The 15453-nt window shown below is 42.4% G+C and overlaps 1 protein-coding gene across 1 annotated transcript in view; it reads left to right on the top strand.

Moving 5' to 3' along the window:
* Positions 1–15453, top strand: part of AFF3 (ALF transcription elongation factor 3) — a 280917-nt gene that overhangs the window by 152818 nt on the left and 112646 nt on the right. Inside the window, exon 7 of the mRNA XM_064445545.1 lies at positions 2770–2821. Within this exon, the coding sequence (XP_064301615.1) occupies positions 2770–2821 (52 nt within the window). The remainder of the gene's footprint in view (positions 1–2769; positions 2822–15453) is intronic.

Below are 15453 nucleotides of genomic sequence, written 5' to 3'. Positions count from 1 at the left end.
CTAAATCACAGAGATTCCCTTTTCTCCCTCCTCACAGTACTTATGCTGTTTCCCTTGTTGCTGCATTAACATACATTGCTGAAAGTAGAACTGATGTGAACTCTGCTGGCAAAGCACTCAGGAATCCATATTCCCCCTCACACTCAAACAAACCAGTGTTCACAGTAATAATTCATCACTTATAAAAAGCCTAAGTTACGAATAGAAAATCTTTGAATATATGCCAACTGTTACTGTTGGTTTCTTGTTCCAAATTACCATAATGCAGATGAGCTCCAGGGCTCCAGGAACCCTAAGGCTGACAAACATATACTGCAGCAACAGCTTTGTAACCAGTGAGTTCATCATCTGGATATACTTTCTGAGCTCCCTGCTAAAAGTGAAAAGTACCCTAGAGATTATGGAGTGGATGTACTCCATCCTGTGTGGATGCCCAGCTTGTACCTAAATTTTAGGTGCCTTTAGCTGTTCTCCTACAGTAAGTGCTTAGCTTCCCTGGAGGACAACAGAGAAGCATCAGTGGTTTTAGGTCATGCAGAGCTTCCCCCATCATGTTCACTAAAGTTTAGGCACCTCAGTTGGGTAGACACAAACCCTTCCACAGGGAAGAACAAGATCTAAAAGCACCGTGGCAAGGTGTTTGCAATACCTAGAATCTCTTCTGCAAGACATCCACTTCCAGAAGGCCGGTGTCTAAAGTCCTTCAGCTTGCTTCTGTACAGCAGTGGAAGCATTGGTGGCAAACCCCTGCCCCTTCTGAAGGCAACACAGAGTTTTCCAGAGGTTCCTCTGTCATGATTTAACCCCAGCCGGCAACTAAGCACCACACAGCCACTCGCTCACTCGCCCCTGGTGGGATGGGGGAGAGAATCGGAAGAGTAAAAGTGAGAAAACTTGTGGGTTAAGATAAAGACAGTTTAATAGTTAAAGCAAAAGCTGCACAGCCAAGCAAAGCAAAACTATTTCCCACTGGCAGGCAGGTGTTCAGCCATCTCCAGGAAAGCAGGGCTCCATCATGCATAACGGTTACTTGGGAAGACAAAATGGCATCGCTCTTAACGTCCCCCCTTTCCTTCTTCTTTCCCCAGCTTTACATGCTGAGCATGAAATCATATGGTGTGGGATATCCCTTTGGTCAGTTGGGGTCAGCTGTCCTGGCTGTGCCCCCTCCCAGCTTCTTGTGCACCCTCAGCCCGCTCGCTGGTGGGGTGGGGTGAAAGGCAGAAAAGGCCTTGACTCGGTGTAAGCCCTGCTCAGCAGTAACAGACATTCCTGTATTATCAACACCTTTTTCAGCACAGATCCAAAACATAGCCCCATACTAGGTACTATGAAGAAAATTAACTCTGTCCCAGCCAAAACAAGCACAGCCCTTACAGCCATTGCCAGCACCCCAACGCTGTATGGAAATTGAGGGTGAGGACTTTGGCAGCAGCAAATAGATGATACATAATGCTCATGTGCATGGAATAGGTTGGGGCCTGATCCAAATCGCACTCAACTCAAGTCAATGAGCAGAAAATCAGACAACAGTGAAACAGCCTGACCAAAATAAGTACTTCTCACATTTTTTTTGAGAAGGGACAGGTGGATTTTGGTTTTAAAAAAAACTCATTAAAAGGTAATGGAGAAAAACACATCCATCAGTAAACCAGTCACACTCAACCTCTGCGCCTCCTTGTCTGCTAGGCAACATAAACTCATCTGTAGACAGCTATTAGCATCCAGCGACACACAAGAGGAGCAGCAGCTGCACAGTCGCTAGGTCCAGAATTCAAGTTCAAGGTGATTCAAGCACAGCGGCAGACCCTACACGTCCGTGGTAGAGCTAAACAAAAATCTTTAGTTACACTGAAGTGTAACTCTCTCCTGTTACTCAGAGAGCAATAAATATTGCAAACAACATCAGCCTTACTTTTGGAGGAGCAGGGGGAGAAAGGAGGGAGAAGGGCTTGGCCTGGCTTAGCAGAAGCAGTATCATCTCCTCAGCTAGCAGCCTGGTTCCCTGGCGTCTGTGCTATTTAGCTAAGTTGTGTTGGGCAGATATATGATTTTGCACCCACGAAGGGGACCATCACAAGCCAACATGCTATGCCAGGACCCATGTGAGTCATAAGGAAATGTGAAGAGGCATCCCTTGGGCCTCTGATACTTTTCAAGCATTTGGGTACCTGACTTCTTCTGGGGTTGTGTGTCTAAGCCAAAATACACAACATAGACATGAGGGTTTCCCCAGCCCCCACTTACTGGAGCTGAAGATCAGATGCTTAATCTGTCAAAATGAATGTGAACCAAAACATCTATTGGCAGAATTGCATCCTAATCACTGCCTTACTAGCTCCGCTGATGCTGTTTTGCTTTTTATGCCCTAATTACTGTTTCTGGAGCAGGGTTTTGGAGCTTGTGCATGTTGCATGGGGTGTATTATCAAAAGCAGAGCTGTAGGGCCCTACAGAAATCCTTTCCATGTCTCCAAGGTCTGCTATCCCTGGTAAAGCTTGCATCCTCTAAGAAGCCTCTCTTGTGGAGTTTCCTTGCCTGACATTTCCAGACTATGTGTGCCAGTGACAGGAAAAGTCAAGTCAGGGTTGACTCCCTGCTTGCAAATGCTCCAGCAGTGCCCCCACAGCCCTGAGATTGCCTCGGAGGTCGTCTGCACGTGTGGCAAGCGTGGTCGGTGTTAGCAATGAATAAAGCATTGACGTGTCACATCTGAGCAGTTTCCATATTGACCCATTTCTGATGTCACTTTCTTCTTCTCTTTTAAAGGGAAAAGTGATGTAGAGCCAAAGAGTCCAGAGAAAAGCGCAACCCATACATCGTAAGTCACTTTTGCGTTTAAAATCGGAGAAGGCAGCTGTGTTTTTATCAGCTTTGTTGGGCAAAACATAATTTGTTTGTTTCCATTAAGATAAAGCTATTTCACTGATGCTTTTCTTAAAAAGGCTTTTGACTTTTTAAAAACTTTAAAAGACTTTAAAAGGCTAATGACTAAACATTAATTATTCCTAGAACTTTTCATGCTGGTAAGTCAGAGATCTTTGCAAGTGTAATGGCTCCACATCAAGCTGAAATGATATGAGATGGTTTTTGTGGGTGTGCGAGGCTGGCCTTTGCAACTTGACTTCAACATTACCTTAATGCTGCTGGAGTTTGTCACACTTGCTAAAAAACATCATGTCACATATGCCTTTGATGTACTGATGTAATTTTAAAAGACTGCAGTCTGCAGCTTCACCTTTGAATTACTTGAAATCCAATTACAGCTATCTCTGGTCTCTCACGATTTTGTTGATGTTTTTGAATTAACAAAAGAAGTCAAGAAATAGATAGGAACAGGCACTTGTAATATATCAGTGTTCACCTTCACTCTGGTGCAACAATAGAAGCTTTTACCATTTTTAACTCTACTATACAAAGGACTGAACTGTTTTGCCAATATAAACCAGTCTATGAAACAGATGGGCTGCAAGTTAAAAAAAATAAATAAATAGCGTCAGTCTCCCAAACTGAGCTAGAAAAGTGAATTCCATTTATAACTACCAGGCAGGAGCATTATGAATTTCTGCAAAACCATTCACCTTTTTAATACCATTTTAGGAAGGGAAGTTCTTGCAAGTCAGTCATGTGAATTTTAGAGTGTATCTTGCACATAATTTATGTTTTCTGATTCCTGTTATTTAAATTCAGAGCATTATATCATGTAAATCTTGCAAGATGTCACCATTTGTTACATGGCCAAAAGTAGTCACAGAAGGAAGTACAATAAAGGTGATTTATTGTGGGATGTTTTGATTTCTGCTGCAAATACACATTAAAAATCTTCTGGAAATGAATCTAGAAAAAGATTTGACATGGTGTAAGAAATGGCTTGTCCTGCAGATTCTGTTGTGGAATGTAATTATAGTATGTGAGCATATTTAGCCAAACTTATTAAATAAATTAAGCATTAGCAGCCTTATGCCTTCTGATAGTATGATTGCTGGGAATGGTTAATAGAACGATTCCAATAATTATAATTTTAAAAAATAATATGGTAATAAAGACTGAAACAAGAAGGGTTTTAATGCCATCTGGAGGTATTTTGGGGAATGAACACATTTATTTTTGCTGATATTTAGCAATATGTAAAACATAAGCCGTCCTCCAAAGTGGTTTTTCTGTTAGATGCTATTTTATTCATAAGGAATGTTCTTTCCTTTCTTCTCCTTCAGTGGATTAAAATCCCATAAAATCTCTGAACCCAGAATAGGGGTATCTCTGAACCCACACTATGCGTTCAGGGATATGCCCCGATATGTTTAAGGTTTTGGGTTGAGACTACATACTGTGTCACATAGTGTGCTGTGTTAGATACAGCAGACTTCAGAATCTGGTTAGGTGTGAAAAATTCCTTGCCTAATAAGAGATCTTAGTACAACTGTCTGAAACTGTGCTGTCTACTAGGTATAGTATATTTGAAATGCTTATCTTTAAATTTTTGCTATATGCTAAGGCTACCCCACAGCAGATATTCTTCCCAGAGCAAGTTTTAGAAGTAGAAACAACTGGTTACCACTGATAAATGACTGTGTTCAAGAAGCAGAAGCCCCTCTAGTTAGAGAAATTGTTTGTGTGGGAAAGAAGGCAAGAGAGAAAGGAAGAGATGAGAGGAGAGGAACGAGCAAATGTTATGTCAAAAAAGGAGGAAGAAAATGAGAGGGGTACAAATAAGAATGAGGAAAAGGAACTGCAAATGCCATATTTTCAGAAAGAGATACAAAACTGAGAGCAATGGAAGAGAAAACCAGAGGTCAAACACTAGAAATGAGAAAGAAGGGAGAGCAATATGAGCAAAAGCTATTAGTAAACCAAAATGTATGTGTTATTGAATAGGAGGCTGGATACCTGAATGTTGCAGTGAAGTAAATTAACTCATGACGTGTAGGTGCACACTGACATCCCAGTTCCCCTTCTGCTACCTTCGGTTGGCCTTCCCCAGGTTTCTTCTCATTTCCAACTTCTTCTAGGACAGGCTTTTATCACTGGTTCTCAGGCAATCATGAATACAGACATTTTCTGCTCTTTTGGGGATGTAGCAGCTCACACCTGTGCACAAGATGCACAGCCGGAGGGACCTACAGTGCACACGTACACATGGATGCATGAGCGCATGTGCCTGGGTTTGTCTACAGTAATGGACATACCCTTCCCCTGCATATATGGAGAAGACCATGCCGTTGTGCAGCTGGCCGAGAGCCCTGGCACTGCCCAGACCTGCAGCTGGGAGCTGGCAGGGGTGTGCAAGGGGAGAGGTGTGGGAGTGGGCACAAACGCTGCCAGGGGGTCCCTGTGAGTAAAAAAGCCTGCACTGTCTTGCGAGGTGTCGTTCCCCTGAGAGTGTTGAAGGAATCTGGTTGGCATCTCCCAGCAGGGGTGCTAAAAAGGAGTGACACTGCTGTAGGAGAGATGGCACGTTCAGGCCTGACCAGGAAAAACTGTGGATTTGTTTCACTGTGAATCAGTGTTTCCTTGTGAAAATGGAAAAAACAGCAACAAAAAAAACCCGAAACAAACCACAAAGCAAGTCATGCTGGCCCAGATAAAAATAACAGAAAAGATGGGGAGGAGCAAATTAATGCTTCTTTCTTGCAAATGTCTTTTTTATTTTCCTCAGGCATCTTACAAGCCACACACTCAAGCCAAGCTTATATGACTCAGTGGCAGTTAATTCATCCTTGGTGCAGATTTACTACCTCCATCCAAACATTATTTATGCAGCATCAAAGGACAGGTTGATTACCCTCCTGAATCAGGCAGTGAGGCACTTGTGAACCAAGCATTCACATGAAGTATCCCCTCCAGACATTCCTCCTGCCTTGTCCACTGGACTCTAGGTCTTCAAAAACAGGTATTACCCTGCGACCTGGAGCCCCGGGGCCAAAAGTGCTACCTGTAATCTCTGAGAGTAGAGTGCAGGATGCATGGTGGTCTGTTTGGAGGGGTCTGGGTATGGTAAATGCATCATTCTGAATAGCATTATGCACAGGGGCTTTTTCCGGTATGCATTAACTCCCTAGATAGACTAGGTATGACATAGCTCTCCACTGATAATAATATTAAACATTAAGAAACTGGTATGCATTAGATGATACACATTAATTGATGTAACATCCTAATATGGCAGGTAAATAATGGCAGTTATTACAATGCTATAGATAACTGAGATGAATGTAGGAGAACAAGAATGATGCAAAAGCAGGGAGGAAGTCTGAGCAGAGCTGTATCCTTTTGCACAATGTTCCTATGGCCTTCACCGCCTCAGCATGTGCAATAATCGCCTGAGCTGGCACTGAAGAATTGCAGTAAAAGGTGCAAACAATACAAAGGTGTTAAGCTGTCTGGAGTCTTCCCCAGTTGATTCATGTTCCTTGTAATTGAATGCTTTTAAAGGCACAAGAATTCTGGATTTGAGGTTTTTTTTTTTTGTTGTTGTACTCTTAATATATATAGCTCTCTATGGGTCATCTGGTTACAGCTTCGCTGAGCATTTCTAAACTTTTAGGACTGCTCAGAAATATCCAGCAATCTTTTATTCTTTTGGTTTTGTGATAAAAGTTTCAATTTTCAATGGTCAGAAAACTTTCACAGATTTTGTTAAAAACACCTTATTTTTATTAAAATCATTTCTCCCCCTGGTTTTACCAGTTATAGTCTGAAGGACTGTAACACAGTAACATGGGGAAGATGAAGAAAGAGTTCTTTCTTGTTCTTTAATATTTTCAGATATAGAATTTTAGTCTTTCTTTGGCAAAAACTGGATCCTTTCAGTAAACCTTGCAACGTTGCAATTAAAACTTTTTATTTTATAAAACTTCTGTGCCAGGAAAAGTGATTCCAACCAGTGCACATGTTTCAGAGGACCTTGCGGTGCCATAGAAACTCTTCCCCGAGCAGGAGGTCTGCAATCTTCCATCCTCCCACATGCAAAATATGACAATAATTCAAAAATGGCACGAATACACAAAGCGCTCGGCAAGACTCCTGCTCTTGGGATGACTTTCGATGTACTGTCTGTTGTGGTGTTCTTCAGTACCTTTGTGTTTGTAAATGATTTCCAGTTCAAACTACCCAAGGTTAATCACGCCTGACTGTGATTCACTGCTATGCATTTACCTCAACATTTCTAGTGCACTTACTTAATGATATCAGGGCTAGCAACTAGATACCTCAGTACTGTCTCTTTGTTATCCCTCCCACAATTGTTTTCATGCTGAGCTGCTCCAGATTTCTCCCTCCCTTTTTACAAGAGAATTAACCGAGATTGAGGGAGGCTGTTATAATTTATGGCAGTTATGCAAGTTTTGTCCTTTGTGAATACTACCTGAAAATTGCAGCGATCTTGGTGTGTGTGTTTGCTTGTTTGCTTTTGCCAGGCAGAAATAGATACTGGCTCTGTTCCTTCCCTGCTCCAGTCCCCAGCATCACTTGGAGAATAGTTCGTTCAGGGGGCTCTTCATTAACAGTACTAAATTCAGCAGCTTCCAAGCTGCCCATTTGCAGACGTTAGTGCTAGTGTCTCTTGCCCATCCAGCAGCTGCTCATCGTTCTCATCATCCTGATTGTCCTTTAGGAAGGAAATAGGAAACAGGTACTTGGAGCAATGTCACTGCTGTTTTTGCTTGAGGTGACCTACGTCTGTATTGGCACGAGCATTGCCTGTTGGGTTTCTTGCCTTTCCTTCCTCTCTTCTGTCTTGCCTCTTGTATCTTCACAGTGACTCACAGTTATTCAACAGCCAGAAACTCCTGCTGGTTTCCCCTTCCGCAGATGGGAAGACTGAGGCAGAGGGGTTACAAGGTGCCTCCAGAGAACCAGTCTCAAATACAGGAGATCATCTTGAGCAAGTGCTGCCAACGCACCATCCAGCTCAGCCCCCAAGGGAGCTTGGTCTCTTGCATCTGGCTGACGTGTGGTCTTGACCTTAAGTCTCTCAGGCAACAGCTGCAACCTGACTGAGCAATGGAGTTGGAAGGGGAGCCTTAATCCCACCTCACTTCACTGAAAGGCCTGGTGCAAGTTATTTAAAGTTAGCCTTGACTTTCCCCAACTAAAATAATAATTAGACTGCCATGAAGACCATCTCATTAATATTTGTACAAAGTGTTGAAAAATGCAATGTTCTGTAAAAACGGCTAAGGATTACTCACCCAGAACGGTAAAGGAAATGAGTGGTAGTTTAAGTTTTTAAAGACAGACTTGGGTAGTAAGTGGTAAACGTCCTGAGGAGTGCCAGGTGTAAGGAGAAGGGGAGGGCAGGAGCTGCTGCCTCTCTCAGGCACCCGCAGACCTGGTGAGCACAGGCAGCCCCTGCCCCATCACCACTCCCCCATCCTCCCCCCAGAGTTTCAGTCTGGGAACAGGGGTCACCCAGTTTAAATTAGAATGATTTGGCTTCTGTCTTGCTGAACCAGAGGGAGGGATAGCAAGTATGGAAGGGGCAAAGCATGCAGGCTGCAGAGGAAGAATCCCCTCCAGTGGTACATCGTCGATATCTTTCTGTTTGTTCGCCAAAAGAACCATGATGGCTCAAGTCAATTGAACCAGAAAATAGCTAACAGATGGGTCTAGAGGACAATGGAAAGGGTGAAATTCATGCAACTGTGGACGTGATTCCAAGAAAAGGGCTGCCCAAACTTTTATGGGGTTTAATCTACTTTTAGCTTTCAGATTAAGATACCAGGGCAACTTCCCAAACAGTCTTCCACAGCTCAAGTGGTGGGGATTTTAGAAGGGAAGGACATCTGCAGCAGACACATTGGCCAATGATTTGGTGACATCTCTTTTAGTAACTCCATAGGCTCTGTTGAGGGCGTCATGAGCACATCAGACTGCTCATGAGCCACAGATGACCCTCCTCTGCTGAGAAACACAACTTCCAAGGGATGGTAGACAATATGAAATGACATCCTTCAGGTTAATTTTTGAGATGTATTGTTTCTGAAAACACCAGTGCTTCAATGGGTTTTAATGTACATCTGTGATGTTTCTGAGAGGTCTTGCAGTCCATGCTAAAAAAAAAAACAAAACAAAAAAAAAACCAAACGGAAAAAAAACCTTACTATGTTGAATGAAGGCAGTGTTTTACAGAGCGATGGAGGTCTTGAAAACTGTAGAAATGAAAGTCTAGTGTTTATCCATGAACCAAGTCACTGGCAGAAGGCGGCGGCTGGCTTCATTGCACTATTCCACCTGTTTACTTGAGCCTCAGCTTGCAGAACTAACCCTTGATGCTGCCAGACTGTTACTCCCCTCAGCCAGTCCAGAAAGAACAGCTAAAATTTTAAAAAACACTCCTCACCTCTCAAATTCCCATGAAAAAGTTCTTTTTTCTGTACTTTTCCCTGAAGAATTACCCTCGTCCATGTACAGAGCATTTCTCTGTGTATTAAATATACAGACCATTAGAAAACACAATTCCACCATAACTTCCCGCTCCAAGAAACAAAGTGGGATGCATCACAGCCACTGCGGTATTGTCACAATGCTGATGAGAACCTTGCCTGCCAATTCCTAACCTTTTCTGAGCACAGATTTTTTGGATTTGCGTTGTACAGTACTGCTGATAGTTCACAAAAAGTTATTGTAAGTTGATACCAACAAATCTGTTTTCTTCAAATGCTATAAAGACAGTTTCTTGGAAGACATTTGCTCGCACCGGTCTTGACTGAATCTGTCTTTGAGGTTTGGCAAAGTTAAGGAGGAAGAATGAATTGGTATTATTGGTGATTTTTTTTTTTTTTTTGCCATGTAAAAATTGTAGACACATAGCAATTGAAGATGATATAGGTAAAAAATCTTTAAATAACATATAAAGTTATATAAAAAGATCTTAAAAAAATGATGTCTATGAAAGCAGATGAGATGGGGCTTATTTGTTTGGTTTAGAAAGAAAACACATGGAAGCCCAAACTGACCTTAACTGCAGCTGTGGTTTTTCTGGGATAAAATTTAGCTTCTGTTGAGTTTGAGTCAGACAAAAAGAAAGCTTTATCTGAGATGTCAACAGGAACAGGGCTAGATGAATGCTAAATAAAAGCACTACTGAGGTCTGGGAGAGTTTTGTGATTGACTTACGTGGGGTGAGATAGGGCCTTCACTGTCCTAGTTTTAAATGCCAGCCCTCTCTTTCACCAGATATAGCCAATAGCTTGAGATAGCCACCCTGTCGCTGCAGGGCTCAGCGCAGTTTTATTTATAAAGTCTCCTTGATCCAGGCCCTCTTGTTTAGCACCTTCACCTTTATTACCTATCTGTACTCTGCACACCAGAGAGAAAAATAATTAGCCATGGGAAGCAGCCCTTGTTTTGATGCCACCCTTGGCTCAGAGTTGAAGGGGAAAGTGGTTTAATGCAAGAGAAACCCTGACTTCAAAACAGCAGCTTTTGTCCCGTTGGAAAACTTACAATAATGCTGGGCATTATTTCTAATTTTATACAAAGTCAAAAATGCTTCTGTAATACTAGTGTTCATTTAACATCACTTAGAATAAAGCTGACCAATTTAACTGGCTAAAATATCATCATGCTTGAGGAAATGTTTTCCTGTATTGCACCAAAAGCATATTATTTTTCTCTTAAGCACTGTTTTCCTTGGACTTTGTCATTTGTAAGGGACTAATTGGGAATTTTGAACATATTATATATTAGCTCTGAATACGGTGGTTAAAGAGGGGTTGCCAGGAAAATCAGGAGATGCAAATACCTGGGAAGAAGTGCATTTCATCGGAAATGCCACCAGGAAGGCAGGCACCATTGACCCCGCTCCGTATTTTGTCTCTGAAGGAAATGATAAATGGAAGCTCAGCGTCTCACACGTTGGAGTCACGATGTGCATGGTGGTGTTTTTGCTGGGCTAAAATTCCTGGTTGCTGGGGTAACACATTTTGGAAATCCTCTACCCTGGGTGAAAGCTGCTGCAACTTGAAACCCACTAGGGCTGATGCTCAGCGGGGGCACCACCACTGCTGGGTGCGGGGGGCTGCTGGCTTTGATGGGGGATTTTAGGCAGGGAAACAAAATAAAATGGGTCCAAAAGAAGAGAAAGGTGACTGGGAGCGTTTTATACTTCCAGGCTCTCATAACCTGTTTTTTTTTTCCCCACACCATCACCATGTCCCATCAGCCAAAGGGTGGAGGTTTACCTCGTCCCAGGGCTGAATCACTGGGTGGTGGAAAGACAAGAGGTGTGTGTGTGCCTGGAGGGTGGGGAGAGGAGGAGGGCGAGAGGGGGAGTAAGAGAGATACAGGGTTCTGGCCACCTGCCAAGAAAAATAACTAACATTTTGCAGAAGAGAAATCCTAAGACTGAGGTCATAGTATGGAAAAAGTCTGTTTCACAGACTCTTGAGCCTGAACACAGGCCAAGTTTTTTGGTGGTTTTTTTTTTTTTATTTTATTTTATTTTTAAATCCAGGCATCCTATTAACATTTGAACACTAAAGCTCGTCCAGGAATGGAAAGATTTTGGAATTTGAAGTGCCTTAGTTTTCTACTTTGTTGGTACACAGATATATTTTTTTAATTACAAGAAAGTGAGGTTTCGAATGAGAAGCTCCCTCATTTTGCTTTTAACTTATTTTACGACTATGAAGACCAAATTAAGGGAATATAAAGAAATGCCTCTTCCTCCCACAGAGTGACCAACTCAAAAAAAAAAAAAAAAGACTTTTCAAGCTTGGTGGACAACTTTTTATTTGCCATGCAAAAACAAAAAGATACTGAAACCTGAAATGGTGATTAATTTTCCTGTGTGGAAAAGTCCTACTCTTCAGCCATGAATAGCTATGCTTTTTTTAAACCTTTATAGTAGCAAGCTGACGGTTTTATGACAAATTACTTTTCATACCTAACTAAAATTATTTATGTTCTTCTGCCTTAATCTCTGGATTTGGATTAAATGTCAGAGTGTGGATATTTTTTAACTGAGGGAAAAAAAAACCTCTTTGGATTTGTTAGGATGTTATTGCAAGCAAGTTTTCTGGTCTTTGATTTGCTAAGCTACAACTGGAGTCTGCCTTCGTCAGGGTAAGAATATTTCCACATTATCATTTCACTTGCGGTATTTTAAGAGGGAGAATGTTATATGTCGGTGTGTATCTCGGCTTTGTGCATTCTGTCCTTTGTTTAGCATGCAGTCAAGCTTCATCTCCCAAAAGAGATGTGGAATATATTTATTGGCAATTTAGAACTGATGATAGATTTGACAAGCAAGCAGGGTGACACACCGAAGCTATCAAAGCTGGAGATGAATCAGGACAAAGGTTTGGATGAGGTATATTGTTCCTGAGATTCAAAAGGGTTGTACTTACAAATCATTCGAAAATCAAGGCAACTGTACCACTGACTTACAAAAATAAAAGCGAAGTTTTTCCAAGACGAAAAAACATGGTTTGATTGGCCCACAGACCTTTTATGGCAAAATAGTGCAATTACAGCTGGCATTTCTGCATGCTGATTTTTATTAGTTTGGTAAGATATTTTGTCAGGATTCATTTGTGCTGATTCCCCCTTTCATGGCATAAACTGTAAGCAATTGCAGGTAGAGAGAGGAATCTCCTGACATATTTCTTCAGAGATATACTCCGGGAGGTGCGATAGGTCAGGTATACTAAATTAAAACAGAACTGATCTGTTACCTGAGAAGCATGTGGACTTACTATGTATTTAACTGTATTGGAATTTAGTGCAATTATTGGTGACAATCCTGTACATTCACCATCAGCTTTCCTACTATCAAAGCAAAGCAGAGAAATCAGCACGAATAATCTCTTAGAAGTATTTAATAGCATGATTCAGACAAAGGATGAGCAAATTGCCCTTTTGTACCTCGTTTGATGACCAATTTTTCTGCTATTTATAATGGTTGAAGTTTGGGGGGGTGGAGGGGGTCTTCTGTCCTGAAGTCCCCCAGAGAGATGAGGCAGGAAACCCAGACATGCGACCTGCCTTGACATAGTTCACATGGAGGCCCCGTACAGCAAAGAGTGAGGAAAATGTCTGGCTGGGAACCCCAGAACGTCACAGAAAGTAACCTCAAAAAATAACTTGTCATCAGTCGGGTCTGTACTGATTTTAACTGTTGGACTTAAGAAAAAATTAATGTGGCTGCTCATGTAAGACCCACACGTTTTCCCCATAGCTTATACAATAAAAGTAATATGAGACACAAACTTTAATACTTGCAATCACTGTAAGCAACAGCAGTTTCTGTAGATTTCTATGGAAGAAAGAATGAAGCCTTTTGCCACAAACTGTTAAAAAACCCTGGGCTCTTCCTCTGCCACATAGTAAGGTTTTGATCTCACAAATAAGTACAGACAAGCATGATGCTTTCCAGCAGGACTTCTTTCAGCATCATTGTTTGAAAGACCGAGACTTCCTGGGGGTACCTAGACTTGTGTTTATGCTATACTGCCCATCTCCAGTTCAGTTAAAAAACATTTCCTCGTGAGCTGCGTGCTTTACTGTGAGCAGTCTCAGTAAAGCAGGATGACTTATGTGTGTCAAAAAAGTGGCCTGCTACAGAGTGACTGCACATAGAAAGACCAAGGGAAAAAAAAGAGGAACCTGTGTTTGTCAGGACAGAGGTCTGCTTCTTCTCTCCATCCCTCACAGTTGCCACTAGCGTGCTGACCATCGTGTCCCACGACGCAGTAATCCCAGCGCAGCTCTGGTGAATGAGCGGTCCAGCACCGAGTCCAGGAGACAGACAGTCACTCGGGAGGAGCGTCCTTTCTCCTCTGAAGAGCTTTACTTTTTCAGGCTTTGTATTCAAGAGAAAGAAAACTCTCCCTGAGCCTTTCCTGTAGGTTTCATTGCTGTCTAAGAGTGGTTAGCTGATATCGCTCTTCAGCAAGCATGCTAACGTAAGGAGCCCTGCAGCACCCACAGCAGCCTCCTGTGATTGATGCTGAGTAGCCAGGAGTCAGGAATCAAATTTCCACCTCTGAAGCCTGGGAGATAGTGGAATAAAGAGAGAAAGGGGAAGATTAGAGGTATAGTAACAGAAGACTTGTCAGCCACATAGGATTTTAAAGGTTCCATTATTACGTGTAACACATAAGACTAAACAAATACAAAGACATATAATACATCAACAATGAGAGGCCACCACAAAGCTGGATGGTGAAGGTTAGATTGTTAGAAGGGCTTAAAATATCAGTATTAGTCCCAACTTGAATATATTTCCTTAAAGCTACAGTAGGTGGATGACTTAATAACCATTATCTCCAGGCATTGTGGAAAGATTATAAAAAGCAACAGGCCTCCTTTTAAAATTATTTTATTTTTATCTAGCATAAGTGGCCAAGTACATCTTTAGCATGATCCCATTTGGCTCAATGATGTTGCAGAGCTATGAATTCACGATGAGAAGAACAACTCTTTCTGTGCCCTGAAGAACAGAAAAGCCTTGGTGCCTAACTGGAAAGCAGATACCTCTTGCTCAAGCCGCTTATGTTTTTCTACTTGAGAAAAATTAAAATCTCGTTTTATTTCTTTGCATGAACTTGTCATCCACTCAGAGTTTTATCCAAATAAATCTCTGGTTCTTTTCAAATAACATCTTCTGTATGAGTTGTATTAGCTTTAAAGACTCACCAAGAACAGAGCAATCCAGGCTGACACTCTTAGTTTCCAACAGAGAAGCAACTGCATGAGTCTTATCCTGCAATTCTGCAGCTCAGTTAATTAAGTTTTTGATGTCCTAAGAAGCTGCTGCCTCCCAAAGCCAGGGAGAGGGAGCCGTCAGGCCCTGTTCCCATCTTTGGCCACCAGACACCGTGATGTTTGGAGACTTTCCACTCATCACACCACGTTACACAACTCTTCCCCTCTCCCCAGCCCACAGAGTTGAAGAAATTAAATAGCTTGAAAAATTAACCCCACCGTTGTTGGAATGCATCTGGGTGTGTGTGGCTTCATGTGCTGCTACAGGAGAAAATGTGTTCGCTGCTTTGGTAGTGGGACTCTGTGGACGGGGCGGAGGGGAGCCCAGTAGCACAAATCCTGAGAGCACCTCTGCAGCCCCACATCCCTGCCTGCTCTCTGGGTATCCTTGGGCACCTCAGACCCTAAGCACAGGATGATTTCTGATTTCTCCTTCCCTGTCTTGTTACCTGCTGTCCATCCTGTGCTATCCACCACCCCTTCTGCTTTTCTTTCTTGCTTTTTTTTGCTTGCTGCACCCTTTCTACTGCTTTCCTCCCATCCCATCTCTGGTTTTGTCAGGTTCATCACCTGCAGCCTCCTTTCTCCTTGCTTTTCACCTCTTCTGGCCCTCCCCTTCTCCACTTCTGCCCCACAAGGCATGTCTCCATGTCTCCTGAAAAACAGAGAAGAAATAAAGAGATACATGTAACAAGGGGTACACAAATATACCCACGGTGGCTCGGGTTCCTGGATTAGTGCATA

Source organism: Phalacrocorax carbo, chromosome 1, assembly GCF_963921805.1.
Source record: "Phalacrocorax carbo chromosome 1, bPhaCar2.1, whole genome shotgun sequence".
Classification (NCBI taxonomy): Eukaryota; Metazoa; Chordata; class Aves; order Suliformes; family Phalacrocoracidae; genus Phalacrocorax; species Phalacrocorax carbo.
This window is presented reverse-complemented; position numbering and strand designations above follow the sequence as displayed.